The sequence below is a fragment of the Folsomia candida genome, unplaced genomic scaffold (assembly GCF_002217175.1).
Source record: "Folsomia candida strain VU population unplaced genomic scaffold, ASM221717v1 Fcan01_Sc005, whole genome shotgun sequence".
Taxonomy (NCBI): domain Eukaryota; kingdom Metazoa; phylum Arthropoda; class Collembola; order Entomobryomorpha; family Isotomidae; genus Folsomia; species Folsomia candida.
In genome coordinates this window covers 10,277,043-10,294,033 of record NW_019091197.1, presented here as the reverse complement: position 1 = coordinate 10,294,033, position 16,991 = coordinate 10,277,043, and the positions used below count along the sequence as shown (strand labels likewise).

At 38.0% G+C, this 16,991-nt stretch overlaps 1 protein-coding gene across 1 annotated transcript; it reads right to left on the bottom strand.

Annotated features, from left to right (window-relative positions):
• Positions 1–1,466: 1,466 nt before the first annotated feature.
• LOC118435929 (MFS-type transporter SLC18B1-like) lies at positions 1,467–6,235 on the bottom strand. The gene is made up of 6 exons (XM_035852460.1): positions 5,438–6,235; positions 4,864–4,932; positions 4,266–4,526; positions 2,634–2,827; positions 2,009–2,104; positions 1,467–1,689 (listed from the first exon to the last, which is right to left on the bottom strand). Exons 1-6 carry the CDS (start codon positions 5,666–5,668, stop codon positions 1,467–1,469), a joined length of 1,074 nt encoding a protein of 357 aa, XP_035708353.1. The 5' UTR covers positions 5,669–6,235.
• Between the last annotated feature and the right edge of the window lie 10,756 nt (positions 6,236–16,991).

Here is a 16,991-nt window from a genome sequence, read left to right as displayed (position 1 = left end):
ACTCCTTCAGAAAAGTGCCCATTTGAGTGAAAAAAGACTTGGTGAAGAATTGCGCAGTCACATCCTTTGGACTGACGAATCTATTATTGAACTATATCCAAAATTGAACCAACAAAATGTTCGTTACAGGACAGAAAACAAATCGGATGTACCATCAAGAGCGATCCCAAAATTCGGGCTTAAAGTTATGGTAGCGGGTGGATTTTGTGCACGTTGCGTGACCCCTCTACATATCATACCAAAAGGCCAATCAGTCAATGCAAAGCATTATATGGAAAAAATATTACCTATCTATTTCGATAGCATGGGGAACAAGGAAATATTTCCTAATGAAAGAAAAATAGTTTTCATGCAGGATGGTGCTACAGCCCATACAGCAAAAGCGAGTTTGAGTCTCATCAAGACGCAAGTTTCAACGGTCTGGAGCAAGGGGGTGTGGGCCGCTAACGGCCCAGATTTGAATCCCCTGAAGAACCAGTGGTCCATACTTAAGGAAAATGTATACAAAGAGCCACAACCCCGGACGAGGGAAGAGCTAGTAAAAAAAAGTTCAAGATGTATGGAATTCGATTTCCAGAGGCACATTGGAAAAATTAGCACAGAGCCTTAAACAAAGAGTTGAGGGCATGGTTAAAGTAAATGGTAACAAGACCAAATACTAAGGTAAATATGTCGAACATTTTTTGTAAGTATCACGGGTAGTTTTTTTTTATACTAGCCTTCACTTTTTTACAGGAAAAATGGGATCGGACTTTATTAACACCCTGTATTTATGCAGTCTCCCATTAATTTTGAATTATGATATGTAATAGAGCATCGCTTGGGAAATTTCCTAATTTCTCAAACGAAAACATGTTTAAACAAAAAATTCCAAATAATGCCGTAAAAATACGCAAAATAATAAGGGGGTAAAATACATGTGGCTAGATTTGCAAAAAATTGGTGATAAAGAAATTGTAACATTTTGCCCCATTTTCTATTTTGCACACTTTTGTGTATTTTGGATACTTTGGACGGTAATTAAAATCGTAGAGAAACAATGTCGGCCCGAGAGGTTGAGAGACAGATGAATCTGTAAAGGTCACAACGAAAAAAAAAATCACCGCTTGTTAAAGCATTGAGAAAATTCCTAAATTGGCGTCACTAAAATCGTCATTACTTTTTCAAAAATGATTTTAGCACGGAAATTTTTGCATATTGTTTCACACCTATATAGTGTGCATTAAATGCATAGAGTGGGATATCTGAACTCTCCACCCACCTAAATAGTATACCTAGTGAGCATGTATTTATGTAGATGGTTAGTCGGTGGATATATTTAGTTATTACATAGTTGTTTAAAAAATATGTGCCACTTGTGGAAGAGCATAGCGTGTAACTGTGAACTTGTTAGACCCCAGAATAAAGCTTCAATACAATACAATACAATACAACACAAGGTTTTTAATTTATAGGATTGAACTTGATTAATTTTTTTCAGTTTTTCTGAAGTACGAAATAATCTCTACATTTTTCCAAAAAATTAGTGCAGATATTATTATCAGAGTGAAATTAGCCGCTTTTTGAAATCCGTATAAATCCGTCAAAAATCCACCCAGCATTGGTCCCGCCATACTTCCCAGCGTTAGCGAGCTCATGTACGCCCCAGCCGAGATGCTGGAAGCTTTTTCAGTATTACAATATAATTTTCTGCGTTTTCAAAAACATAATTCAAAATTATTAAAAACCTCATACATAAAGTTACGCCATACACTCAAAACAAAAATTTATCAAATCATCACCGCCAGTGTCAATATATGTATGACTTAACCGCCTTGTTTACAATTATGATTCCGAGTGGTAACGAAATTTTTCCGTCCGGTTATAACACTATCTCTACCGGTATCAAACTAATCCTAACTCGGATTCAACATTGTAACCAAGGCGGTTAAGTGAAGTATTGATACCGGCGGTGTTGATTTGTCAAATTTTTGTTTTGAGTGTATGTTCTTATGGAAATGTCACCAACTTTAGCATATCTTGAGCCTGGAGGAAGAAGAGAAAAATTGTTAATCCACATCCGAAGCTTAGGGAACAAATGCCGGTTACCACGGTGACAAAATTGCTACAAATATTAAATCATTTCTATGAACGGAATTCGTTAATACACTCGGAATAATCCAGTAAAAAGCGATATTACCGGCGGTCAATTATAAACTAAAAACAAAAATTTGTCAAATCAACACCGCCCGTGTCAATATATGACTTAACCGCCTTGGTAACAATTGTGAATCCGGGTGGTAATGAAATTTTTCCGTTCGGTTACAACCTTATCACTACCGGTATCAAAATCATCATAACTCGGATTCAACATTGTAACCAAGGCGGTTAAGTCATATATTGACGCGATGTTGATTTCACAAATTTTTGTTTTGAGTGTATGTGTGACTCTACTACGTTAGTAATAAATCTGCTGCCGAGGTTTAAAATTACCAGACTAGTAAATTACCAGTTACAAATATTACCAGTGGTAATATTTGTAACTCCTCGGTGATAGGTATTTATTACCAGCTTTAATAAATTTACTACCGGTCCGGAACAAATTTATTACCACATCAGTGTATTTAGTTGCAAATACGTGAATCTACATAAACCTGTCAATTCCTATTCCAACAATTGCGCAATTTCCGACGAACTGAGCCCCGAGTCCGATAAGAATAGCACCTTGAAATAGACAGCCACTGCTTCCCATTGCAACCGTTAGAAGGCTGGCAACCACGGAGAATGCACTGTAGAGAAGACCCGACCCAGTAAAAACCAATCCAATGACGGATGGACTTGTGGCGAACTGGGAGTCAATTATATTTTCAATTCATACTTTTATACCCTACATTAAAATTGATCTAACAATGGAGGTCTCCCAACGTATGTTCACAGATTTGGACAAACCAGTGTCAATCGATCACAAATATAATTAGTATGAAATTTGCAAATGCAACAATCTGTCAATTAGAGGTGAGTAGGGCCTAAGATTTTCAAAACCCGGTCCGCCAATGCCCGACTCAAAAGCCCTATTCAAAAGCCCGGGCCCGCCCAAGTCCAAATCTCGAAAGCCCGCCCAGGCCCGAGCCCATAGGGCTTTGAGCCCGGGCCCATCGGGCTTAGTCGGGCTTTTTTGTCATGGAGTGAGCAATTATACAATTACTTGTAGAGCACTCTAAACTATGCATGATGGAACATTAATTAGTAAAAGACGGAGGATAAATATTTAACAAACAAATTCCAAGGGTTTAGTATTGATTAAATTATTTTCACTGGGTACAAAATAAATAAATCAAAAACTGTTTATGTCAATAATGTATAGGACAAAAACAAGCCGTAGTTTTTATGAACGAACGTCTGGTTGGATAAAGTACTGCCGCTGACTGGTCGTCAACGTCAAACCGGTTGCTTGAAAAGACTCTCTAGCTTGTGATGCGGGGATGGATAATATCCTTTTCGCAATTTTCCGCATCAGTGGAAATTGTGTGGCGCCACACCAAAAGATTCAGGATATGCGGACCTCGCTTGATCCAACAGCCTGACCTTCTTTGAATATTCTCATGCACCGTCGGCTTATCTTGTCTTCTTCGTCCTTTGACACTTTTAAGCTGTGCAACCCTGCCGTTGGTAGTTAATTTTAAACACCGATAACTATCGGTTTCAATTTTGAAAATTTTTGATATTGAAATTATTTTTTAACGAAACCCCTATGACAATACAATAATGAATTGTGAATTTCAAATATAAAATACAAGGGTGCGCTTTTGACTAAACTTTATGACTCTCATATCACTCCTGACTCCAGGAAATATATCAGTCGGGCTTTTTGCTGGTCGAGAGTAAAGCCCGAGCCCTACTCAAGTAAAGCCCGCCCAGGCCCGGCCCGAATCAAACCCCAAACTCAAAAACCCGGTCCGTCCAATGCCCTATGGCCCTGGGCCGGCTCGGGCTAGCCCGAAAAAACCCCGAGCCCGACTCACCTCTACTGCCAATGCGCCGGGTTGGCAAAGATATTTGCATTTAAGAGAGAGGAAAAATGCGCAGTCAATTGGGAAAGTGCAACATTTGCCAGCATTTGGCGCGCATTTTCCCCTCGCTTACGTAAATGCAAATATCTTTGCCAAACCTACGCATTAGCAGATTGTTGCATTTGCAAATTTCAAACTAATTATATTTGTGATCGATTGACACTGGTTTGGTCCAAATCTGTGAACATACGTTGGGGGACCTCTATTGTCAGCTACCTCAATTCTTAGGAATGGTTCCATTAAAGCAAAATAGAATGTAATGACACAGGATGTTAGGAAAATTGCGATAAAGTTTGCCAACACGGGTGGATGTTTCCACAGGGAAATATCAATTTCCTCCTTATCACCGCATTTCTTCGTATTTTCGGGATCTGTGGCGTTACTGTTATCCTTCTTTGGTAGGACGAAAGTTCCCACTCCCGCAAATAAAATAAAGAGACAACCCACAAAGGCAAAAGGAGTGGAAAATCCTTCGAACTGAAATTAAGCAGAAATGCTTGTACAGGGTAGTAAAAATGTCCACGCTACAATGCAAAATTTTGCGATGGGAAAAATTTTATCTCTAAAATTCAACATTTTAAGAATTTCGTCACCAGTTTTGCAAATAATTTTAAAAATCTCAATCCAAAATCTTGTCACTAATGGAGATTTAAGTGTTTTTCCGATGGAACAAATTTCCATTGGAGCGTGACTTGTACATCACCATGTATATTTAATTAGAATCTTAACAGATACAACTACTCTTGTAGGACTTTTCTACGTAATTCGTGACGCGGTCAACGACACTAATAAAATAAGCAATCCTCTGACTCACGCTGTAGAGGTTGGATCCAATTAAAGGTCCCAGAACAAATCCGGCAGGCGTTAAAGACTCCAGAACGCCCTACAAGGTATACGAATTAATGGCAAAAATCCTAAAACTTGTAGGACACGTATATGACAATTACACATGTACAAAAAGATAAATTCTTAGAAGGAAGACTTCCGAGCTGCCCGTTGTGTCCAGGGTACCCACGTTTTTTTAGGATCTCCCTATAGGAAGGATGCTATTTATATTTATGGATCATATTTACGTGCAAAAGTTATATTTGGCACCGTGCCATGGCGCCAAACTTAAAAATTCGAATTTTCGACAAAGTTCGCACGTCTACAACTTTTGCAGTTTTTGTTACATTTTCATAATTTTGTGTTTAAATTGATCCTAAAAGTCCAAATTTTTGAGAAAAAATAAGAGCCACTGTTTGTAATTTTTTAGACTCCCAGACGTAAATATGAATGGACCCTTCGTGTATTGTCCTAGTAGATTCTAAAAAAACATGGTGGATACCCTCAACACGACGGGGACCTCGGAAGTTTCCCTAGTTAGGCATAATTCAAGTTTATTTTACCAAGAAGAAAATCCCAAAGCTTCCCGGAAAGTAATCCGACACGAGGGTAAAAACTGTAGCGAAAACCGAACTTGCCGCAGCTCCTTCAATAATCCGCAAAATTATGGATGCCCCCAGAAATGTTTGTAAATTGTTGATTTTATCCATAAAACCAAAGAATAATAAGGAGGCTCCTTCCACCAGCAAGGAGGAAATTAGGAAAGATTGTGCACTACTTTTGGTAGAGTCCATCTAAAATAAACCGTTCCCAACCAAATTAATTTAGCAAAGGGGTGACTCGACATGGTCGAACGGTCATGGCGCGTAAAAAGGATGGCGATTTCTAAAATCCCCGCCAAAAACTACGTTGAAAAAAAAAAAATTTGACAACTTTGACCCTCGGCGTCATTACCGTGACCGGTAACGCCCATCTTCGAACTCATCCCGTCCCCAAAAACTAGAAACACATTGGCGAAATCCTGATGTCGAGATTCGAATCCGCTCTAAAGTTATCGTGGATACGGACGGACGGACAGACAAAACAATTCCATGAAGGTATTTCGCTTCGCTTCACCCCTTAATACAATGCTAAGGGATGAGTAGTTATCATCGGAGATCTGTTATCATATGACATCGACGACTCACCATGGTTGCTACGAAGGGTGAACAGATAGCTATTGGGACTATTTGTTTAAGTTAAAAGGGCACATCTAGGCATCTACGTTAATTTTAAGTTAACGTATCCTTATCGGAGCTCAATAACCAGAACTGCAGGCACATACATGGTGTTACGGATTCGACGGTTAGTTGGATCGACCGACCATCCTGTTTGCAGCAAGAAAAAAACTAACATCAGAACAATTGCAAAAAAACAAAGGCTTTATAGCAAAAATTCATCATAAGAATTTGTTTTTTCAGTTGTTGTTACGAATTGTTGTTTTAATACACGTTTAGAATTTGTCGTTTACATAATTTCTTCTCTAGAGCAGTAGAGAACTTTATTTGTATTTCAAATTGGAATAAAATTGTATGGATTGGGCTGAGCAGGAACTAATTCTGTAAGAATCACTCTCCCACTGGTAACATCCAAGGAAAGTTGAGGAGCTGTGCGTAAAATTGAATGAATTAACGTGCAATTTTTTATAAAGTTAAAGCGCGAACTTACCCGCTACTGCAGCAACGACCAAAAACGCCGTAACGATAAGAGCTAACCACAAGTGGCCGCATTTTATAAATTTGTTGGAAAATTCTCCACTTTAAGAATGGACTACAAAAATGGTCTGCTGAGCTCATTTTATTTATATTTATTTTGATACCCATCATAATTATAATCCAAAACGCAGATGTACATAATACGATATCCAGGATAAACTAGATCTCCTCACAAAGATGTGACGGAGTTAGCCTAAAATATTCGGCATATGCGGAATTTCTAATGAACAGATGGTTAGTTCTTTCGATGATATTTGTTGTATGTAGAATCGATGAGTAAATTATGCAAGTCTTGCAATTATGCAATACCAGTTTAGTTTTTTCGGCGTATAAACCATTCATTTTTGTGTCTGGAATTTGGAAATTGAATGATTGTCACGCAAAATAAAATAAAGTGGTATTAAATAATTTAGAATACTTTATACGGCTCGGCTCATTCGGCTAACGTAAATCGGCGATGGGTTCCAACTCTTTCAGCAGAAGTAACAGTATTAGTATTAGGACTATGATAAATAAATGTTGAGAGTCGTTCCGGCACTGAACTTTTTTCTCACATAATCTATTTTTCCCTTTCATTGTCACACTGGCGGCCGGTTTTCCAATTCAAACAGGGGTGTCAAGCTGGAGTGAATCCATAATAGAAGGTTGCATTTCATCTGCCCCTGCACAAAGTTTTGGAGGCTTATTTATACTAAAAGCTAGGATCGGAAAAATTAGGGTATTTTCTTACGTCATAAATTACCCTAGTACACTATTGTACACTATTGTAACAGCAAGAAACACTTATTTTGAGTCAAAGTTCATACACATTCACGACCATTTGTCGTCATAGTCACTCTAATGAATGAAAGTGAACAAGTCTGGTTGGGGCACCTCTATTGTTTATTCTTTGTGCCTACCTGTGACATTTTTTCAACATTTTTGCACCAAATATAAATAAAAGAATTGTTTAACTGTCTAAAATTTTGATGGATGTAGCCGAGTAAGGCAGTGAGGAAAACTGGGCACTCTTCACTTACGCAACGCTTCCTCTCCCGCAGAAACAAACGAGGTCAATAATTTGACAACTTGGGTCAAGACGTGCACTTCTGAGTTCGACAAGTGTTTCTCCCTTCTAAGGCCCCGCCCTCCACGTACCCCGTAAAACAAAAATAAGTTTCCCCTTTATCTCCTCGTGGTTACTTTAGGGAAGTCAAATCTCTGCAAAACCATCGAATTGGTAAATGGTCGCATTTGTAAATTTCATACTAATTAAATTTGGTATTGATTGACGCAAATTTGATCAAAACCTGTGAGCATACGCTGGGAGACCTCCATTGTTAATAGTTTAATCCAATTTTGTAAAAATCTATGGGCACCGACAAGTGTGGAAATAAATAAATACCAATACCAACATATACTAAGCAAAGGTTGTAATATGTGGTCACCGATACGATAAGCGTACAATCAAAACTATTTCATCTAGAAATCCCTCTATTTCCAGTTTACTAAATCTCGATAGATTGCTTACAAAATATCTGCAGGACTTGCTAGATCTAATCGAGACAGATATTATGGCAAAGGTGACAAATCCTTTCAACCAGAGCCACACTCTCTCTTATTGCTTCGTCGGTCAGAATCTCTGCTATGTAAAGGACTCCAAGGAGGATCATCGTTATTCCCACAGCGTTGAAGAAGGACGACAACATGTTCATAGAAATAAAGGGTGACGACTCTCGAAGTCGGGGAAATTTCATCACTTGCACCCTAGACAAATGCATTATTTGCCTATTCCATAAATTTGGAAATCCTCCCTTGTCCAGAGCGTTGATTGCCTGCTGAATCTCAACTCTGAGCATGGAGTCCACCAAGGAAAACCGGCCGTGGTTTATGGCAATATCATGAATCAGAAAGCACTCATAATGTCCATTCAAGACTGCATTTCGTATTTGGAGAAAATAAGTAAATGCTTTGTCCTTCTGGGAGAACAGGGCGACATTTCTGTAGCCTCGATGGGTAACGTAGGCAGACGAATTATCCCAGTAGTACCTAGTAATTAAATGAATCCTGTATAATATTTAATTTCGCATAAAGGTAAATAAAATTGAAACATTGCGTTGGTACGATTCCGTTCAAGGCCACAATCTACATACACAACCTTACATTCCCCCAAATACCAATTTTTCAATACCTAGTAATATGGCTGAATCAAACCCAGAGAGCGGTTTGCATTTAGTGGTAGTGTCGTCGATTGGAATAATGATTATTTTATAAATATTTGATCAAATAATGAAGTAAATACATAATATGGAGTATTTGACCTCATGGTGATATGAATATTTGAATGAATTTTATTTGAATAATGATGATGAATTGATGTATCACGACCCCAACCATTAGTTACAGTCGCACATGCACATATATGGTGCGAACATTAAAAGAAGAGTACAATGTTTTGACTGCTTTTCAACCATCATCCTCAGTAACCGCGGGGGGCTATGATGTGACGTAAGTTTCATGACCAATTGAGCCTTACCTGTAAAGCCTAGTACTCAGGACGAATGTTCACGCGGAATTTCATCGTGCTTAAATTCTGTTAAATTTTCCGCTCAAGAGAAATTCGTAAGCGGACAGAAAATACCACTATTCCACACATATTTAGCTCAATTTTCACTCGTAGGTACTCAGGTCGTTTGAGCTGAAAAACAGGTTTCACTTTGCCCCATTTTAAATTAACCGCCTTGTCCTTGAGTTAAAAATGAGATTTTGAGGTTGCTCCGCCCTCTTATTTTGAACTCAGAGGGGCGCGAGTCACATTCCGCTCATATTTCACGTGAAAGAATTGCCTCGATTTAACGGAAACTTTGAGCTTACATTGAGCGAAAACTGCTCGCGCGGAAAATTCCGCACAAGTTTCACGCGAAGACCTGAGTACCACTCGAGCTTAACTTGAGCAGAATTTCTGCAAAAGTCGTTTTCCGCGCGTAAAGTCCATCGTGAGTGCTAAGCTTAAGCTGGGTAATTTTTCATTAGTTTCCTGAGGAGGAATGAAGATTGACAAGCCGTCAAAAATTATACTCTTCTTTTAATGTTCACACCATAGTCGCCTCAATAAATTACGGGTGGGGTGCCAGTAAAAGTTTGGTATATCACTCGCATTGTCTGTATTAGTCGTAGGACAGAACATTATCCATCCGTAGTTTAGGCTTACCCAATCTGTATGGTTTTATCATCGGGAAATTTGCCCAATTTCTTCAGCAAAAACTCTTCCTTCAATTGCTCCTGAACTGAAGTAAAGCCGCTTCTATTCTCCGACGCATAAACAAGGGTATAATCGTTGGCAAAGAATTCGCTGAGGGTGCGAAGTGGCACATAACGCGGTGGCGCTACGAGATTGGCGGTGAAATACAACTCGTACTGAGCAAGGAGCATAAAGCTTGTGAAAAAAGTGACACCACGATCCACAACGAGAGCCGCTTACTAACTGAATCTTGTCTGACAAAAGTTGAGCAAATTGCAAATACCACCTCTCCCACTGGTTTAAGAAATTCGTAGTTAACAGCGATTTTTTGAAGTCGAAGTATATCCTTCAAAATTTGAACGAACACTGCAATCAAGACGACTAGGAAGCTACACCTCAGGGGCAAAAGGTGACACCCACATGTCTAAATCGGTATTTTCAGACCACTCCTTGAAGTTGCAGTATATCGCGTTACTTCCCTGATACTGGAATCTGAATAGTTTATTCGTATCTGCATACATGTAGGAATGCTTCCAGAATCCTTGGTGGTAATAACCCAAAGTATACATGTGCCAAATTGATTGAGGAATCTTAACAAAGGTTATGTTTAAAATGTAACTTATCGATAAATATTGTATCTCCTTTGCGTCGCACATTGCCTTCTGAGGTGCAATGTAGTACTGCCCCACAAATCTTGCCTGGCTTAAATTCGTGGTATAAGTTGGTGGCGATAGCGATATGGCTTTGCCATTCATGTGCCTGGAACGACATTACTGTCAACGTCTTAATCTTAGGGGCGTAGGTGACCCAAACAGATAGGTACTTGCAATATATGCAGACAAAGTACCATTCCATTTCTAGAGGAAGAAATGAATCTGAGAAACCCAGGTTTACTTTTAGGTCAACAAGGAAAATTCTGAAGGGCACGCGATATTCAAAAATGTACTGAGCCGTCATTTGGAGTGGTTTGGGGAGTTCAGAGATAAGAATAAATGTAGAATGTGCCAAAACTCTGAAAGCATCCCGTGAATAGTATAGATACGCACTGCGAACTTGATTATCTTCATTTCCATACTTTACAAATACTGTGACCGTGCAGACCTCGTAGAACGTAAAGTCCTGTACCCTCTTCTCCTCGTGGATAGAAAAGTTGGAAAATATTAATCGATCAGAAATAGTGTAGATCAGAGAGGTTGGATTGTTGGTGTGGATGAGGTGCTCTGTTAGGTCGACGTATCTCCTATCATTGCTCAATCTTACAAATTTGATCACGCAGGGCCCAAAGTGTCCAAAATTACCGGGCGGTAATTCTGGGCTGATCATGGCGTACGTGGATGATATCGTGATTACCAGCAAGACTAGCACGAGGTAACGTTTGAGAAACATTTCAGGTTTCTAGTGGCTTTCTCGATGCAAAATTAAATCGTTCGCAGCAGGTATTAGGAATATAGCCCAGTTTGGTTTAGTTAGTTGTCCTGGTGTCATGATTAGTGTTTAGTTTATATTAAGTGAAATGGTAAATGTATTTATTTCAGAAGTATATATTTAGCTAGGAATCGAAATATTTTTGTGCCGTTTTCAGATTCGTTAACAGATTAGTTTGTCGTTATCTGATTGCTAATCGTTGTTTTCCAATTATCGGTGGGAAACGTCAGATTCACAAAAATTATAACTGATGGTGTAAATCATAGAGTTATAAGTAGAGGGAGTAGCATTGCTCTTTGTTCGGCGAGAATGCAAGTCACGTGATGTTTACATTTTTTTCTAAAATGTAAACATTCCCACTATCGCCACCTGCGATCACTACTCTGTACTCTCCAGCAGCACCAGCAGTGCTCGCAACGGGTCCGGGTCCCAAGACCCGTTTTTTCCGGGTCCCAGGTCCGGGTCCGGCTCCGGGTCGGGTCCGGATCAAAAATTTAAAAGACCCGGACCCGGACCCGACGGGTCCGGGTCACCGATTTTATAATGTATATAAACGGGTCTCGGGTCGGGTCAGGGTCCGGGTCCTATGGTTTGAACCGGACCCGAAAACCGGGTCCTTATGACTGTTTCTAGTCTGGGGTGATGAGAGACAGAATTTCATTTTTAATCAACATGTCTAATCATTGAAGCTTCATAAGAAGCATTAAAAAATATTGATTAAATTACTTGAATCGTTATTGATAAAAATTTATATGGAGGTATCTTTGTTAAAGATAACTATGACACTGTCAATCCTTAAATATGTGTCTACATATTGTAGCACTAATTGTAAATTAGTGTACGAAAAGTGAAGGAGGACCCAATTTGCGCCCACTCAAAGACACAGAATGTGAAGAAGTTTTTGACTTTTTCATCACCAGAAATCTAACATTAATCCTTGATTTTGATTTTTTTACTTTCTTCATGGCATATATGTAGTTACTTTTTAATTTCCAACCTCAAACTCAACTTTTATAAATTTTGATTTTTTCGAAAACCTCGTCAGGAAATTTTAGAAAATAATTTTTAAATAAAAATTTAGTCCAATCTTGAATGAAAAAACAAAAATGTAGGATCAGGAAAACTAGGTAAATTACCAAAAGGAAGCGAAAATTGAATTTTTGACAAAAGTTTGAATGCAGCTGTTTTCGTGACTGTAATTCCTTAGACGGGGCGTGGCATGTCGTGGGCGCAGATGGTGCCATGGAGCATAACCCTTCAGTTTTCGTGCACACCTTAGAACTCGTACTGCAGCATATCCTAAAGGCATCAACGTATGTTACTTGGAAGCTCCAGCGTTAAATATAATTTTAGAACGGAACACCCGGGTCTCGGGTCCGGGTCTAGAAATTTCAAGACCCGGTCCCGGACCCCTCGGGTTGGGATCAGTAGTTTTGGACCCGGCGTGAACCGGGTCCTAAGACCCGTTTCTAAATTCGGGTCCGGGTCCGGGTCGGGTCCGGGTCCGGGTCACACCTGGGACCCGACCCGTTGCGAGCACTGAGCACCAGTCGTTCACTATGGGTGAGACTGGAGTAAGTTGGTTCACACCAGCCAGCAGTGCCGTCAGAGCCACTAAACAATGGCAACTGTAAGCTCAAGAATATATTTTTGAATGTATCCAATGTTTGGTGGCTCTAGCGAACGCAATTTTAGATCGCCCAATACATTTAGCCTCATTTCGGAGGGGTTGGTGTAAATATTGCCTCCATATGTAAGCCCTTAACTTGATCAGCTTGGTTAGATTTGAATATCTCCTTCAATTATATTTATTCGGGTACATACCTACTTAAATCTTTTATGAATAATTGATCAAACGAAGAACTTAGCAGGAAATTAGTTTTACAGCCACGTGGATAATATAATAACTTCGAATTGTATATTCTCCTCTTATATAAAAAAAATTCAACATACTCATTATTTTGCGGGAAATTGTAATTAATGAAGATGATCACAAACCATGTAAGACTAATTTTATGTTGGGTTCGATAACAAAATTTGTACGTAAGGCAGCGTTTCGTTACTTTTTGTATGCAGTAGTATCAAATTTCATAAAGGTACTTACGGTTGAGGCATTTACGTAAACTAGCCCATAAGCCCGTCCTCAAGAAGGGCCACATTAATTTTTTTCACCTTGCTAAGGAAATTTTTTAACGTTGCTAAGAAAATTTTTCAACGCTGCTAAGGAATTTTTTTTTACGTTGCTCAGATCACATGAATGAAAGTAAACAAGTACAAACTTATAGTCCTACCAGCGGCTCTTTTTTTCTCTTTGTACAGATCATGTCTTTCAGCGCAAAATGCATCCACTTCTTCATGCCGCACAATTCAAAGTTGCCTTCCTCATCGGGTGGAAACACTAGAAAGGATTTAGGAACAAGGTCTAGCGTACTTTTGAAGTCATATGCACCCGCAAGCTCCCGGGAGTTTGGGTCTCCTACAATAATTAGAGTATTATCTGCATAATCCATGACCATGTGGTTAAAGTGAAGAGAAGGTTGAGTCGCTAATCGCAGTTTATAACTGAATACTTTCTCAGATTTTATATATTTATGGAAAAGTAGGCATACTTGACATTTTCCTACTCGTATTTGTAATACGTTTAGAAAAATTGAAACAGGTTTTGAACTCAACTCAAGGACGACTGTTGTTGGGAAAGTGTTCCCCGGAAGGGAAAAATCAGTCAAGCCTGATTCACAGCGACTAATCTTGACGCCACAGGAAGGCCCGCCGGCCAAAAACTTGGCAAGCGGAAAAGGTGTAGAGATCAATTGTGCCGAGACGATAATTATGAACGATTGATGGAAAAAGTAAATAATTGTCAATATAATTGTATCGACGACGGTTAGTGATTTCCACATTTTATGTATTTCTTTATATAATTTGTTGATTGAGGTAAGCCATCTGTACTTTTGGTGCAAGATTCAAAATACAAGTGGGGAAAGAATAAGGCATAAAATCCCCTTGGAATACAACGGTTGCCATGGAAAAGAAAATCCAAACAATATTTTGTATGCATAATTGCAGTATTTCATTCCTGGACGGAAATGGTTTCCTCCTTTTCAAATTAGCTGCACTTCAGTGAAAGGAAATGAGACAATTTATTTTGCTCTTCAATATCTTGTGCAAATAATTGCATATTAAGCACAAGAACAAATTTTCACAACCTATTTATTGCATAGGTTTCTTTTCTATTTCCTGCATTTGTCTTACCAAGAACAGAGAACTAAGAAATTTCCAAGGTCTTAAAGTACCCTAGTTAATCTGACGTCCATAAGACGAACTTCAAAAGAATATCACAAGTTACTACATAATACGAATATTTAAACCACTGGGTAATATTTCAGTACCAAATCCTTCCGAAGTCTTGCAAATTGTGAGAAAATTGGATATGTATTGTTTTGTGTTTTGAAAAATTAACAATTATTTTCTGTCTTGACATACATAAATTAGCAAAAATAGTTTTTAACTAACTATATTATTCGCACTTAATATGAAATCCGTATGTTATTCGCATTTAAAATTTAATCACTACGAGAACGAACTATCGAGAATCGGTCATATGTAGTCTGAATATATTCCTGTGTTACTAAACCTTATCTTTGTTATTGTGCAAAATAAAAATGATCCCATTTGTCGCATTCATACTGGGAAATGTCAAGTTTTAATGCTATTGGCGTCAAACCTTACAAAAATTATCATGACTAAATTTTACGTTTTTCCACTCACTGCTCGGCTAAATTACTCACCTCATGTTGTTCAACAATTCATACCACAATTGTCCAGTTGAACAATCAAATACATTGACATGTGCATAATTGACTAATTATCTTATTAACGTCACCCTTAATTCATGGTACATGACTAATTCAATATTTGACATATTGATTTCTAAGCAATCTATTCCCTGTCATCAACCTCACCACGCTTTACTTCAAATCAATTCATTCATCCACTACAAACAAGTTTGTTGAACAAACCTGCGAATTAATTTAGTTCTAAATTTGGAATTCCCAATTTATCGTTGCATTTGCCCATATCATCCTACACGTCAACGTTATTTGAGCCGAGCGTCATGTCCTCAAACTTTGACAGAACATGATACCACAAGCAGTAATTCTTCAGCGCGTAGATACATACGTCGATATATTTAAATAGTATTAACTGCTGATCAATTAATTCTATCTACATTCTATTCCAATGAACCGAACCAAACGCTTGATTTTCCTGTGAAATTATATGCAAAATTTTGTACCTAATTTTTTTAATCAGCAGACTTTTTCATAAGCTAATTTTCATCGGTATGCTGTTAGCTAAGAGTTTAATTATTTTGGCAAAAGTGACGTCTTGGGTTAGTTTTATTTATTTTGTTAAGCTTTTTCCGTACGTACAAATAAAATATGTAGGTGAGAAATGTTTAAACTATATATCGAAATTTCATGCAAATATTGGAAAGGGGCAAAGTTCTAGTAAATACCTATATTTAAAGAGGGATTCGCAATTTCTATTTTATGGGACGGTACATACATAAATTACGACACTCGAGAGGAGGGTCCAAGTCTCCAATGATATCGTATACATATGTGACAGACGGTTAAGCATGGTTAGGTATGGGTGGGGGGGGGGTCTAGAAAATCCAGCCTATTACGTGAAATAATTCATGGACGTCGCCCCTATTCAATTTTTAATATCTACTTAATTGAAGAGATAAGTTAATCACAGTTTAGTTTCGTCAGTCATCGCATATCTCGCAAATTTAGAAATATTAATAACTCACACGCATTTGGAGATGTTTATAAAAGTCTTATTGGAATTTTTTGATTAATTTTTCCTTGTCTTACATAGCCCCGGCCAAATTAAGAATACCGGTAAATTATTTGTAGCGTTAATAATGAACAGACGGCGGATATGTATGTATTTATAGCTTTGCATACCATATCAGATACTGATATCCCATCTAAGCACGATTGCAAAAATTCAAACATGGTTTTCCATATTTTCCATATTTTAGGATTTTCTTACATATTACATATTTTCATATATATTTTGAGCATTTTTCGTACATACTAGGTACATATTTTCCTTTATATTTGGAGTACTTGTCTAAATATAAATATTTTTATAGGTAATTCGAAGTTTTTTATGCAAAAATATTTTTCTTCATTCAGAAATTAAGATTTCCTCAAAATTATATTTCAAAAATATAGTGGAAAATTTAATTTTAAAACATTTATCATGTCCACATTTTCCGGTTGTTCAAGCACATATTGAATATTTACATATTTTGCGGAATTTACGTACATATGTGCATACCCGCCCTCTGAGAATGACTGTAGGATTGTCAACCTTAGCATATCGTGCTAATGGAGTTTAGCAACAAAAAAAACTAGCGAAGTATTTCGCAAACATTTTGCTGCAAAACTATGGGATTTTTGATGGCAAGTTTACCCATTAAATGGGCGTGTTTTTATTTCGCAAACATAAATACATATTCTGCAAAACTTCGCTAAATTAGTTTCTATCTGAAATATGTAAGACGTTATCGAAAATTTCGTGCCATGTTTAAAAGAAATACCTAACTATGCTATTTTCAATACCATTTTCGACAAAAATTGAAAAAATGGAGGGGCTTATCCATTTTCTGGATTACCTTCTTAATTCCTACTTCGGCGCATACAT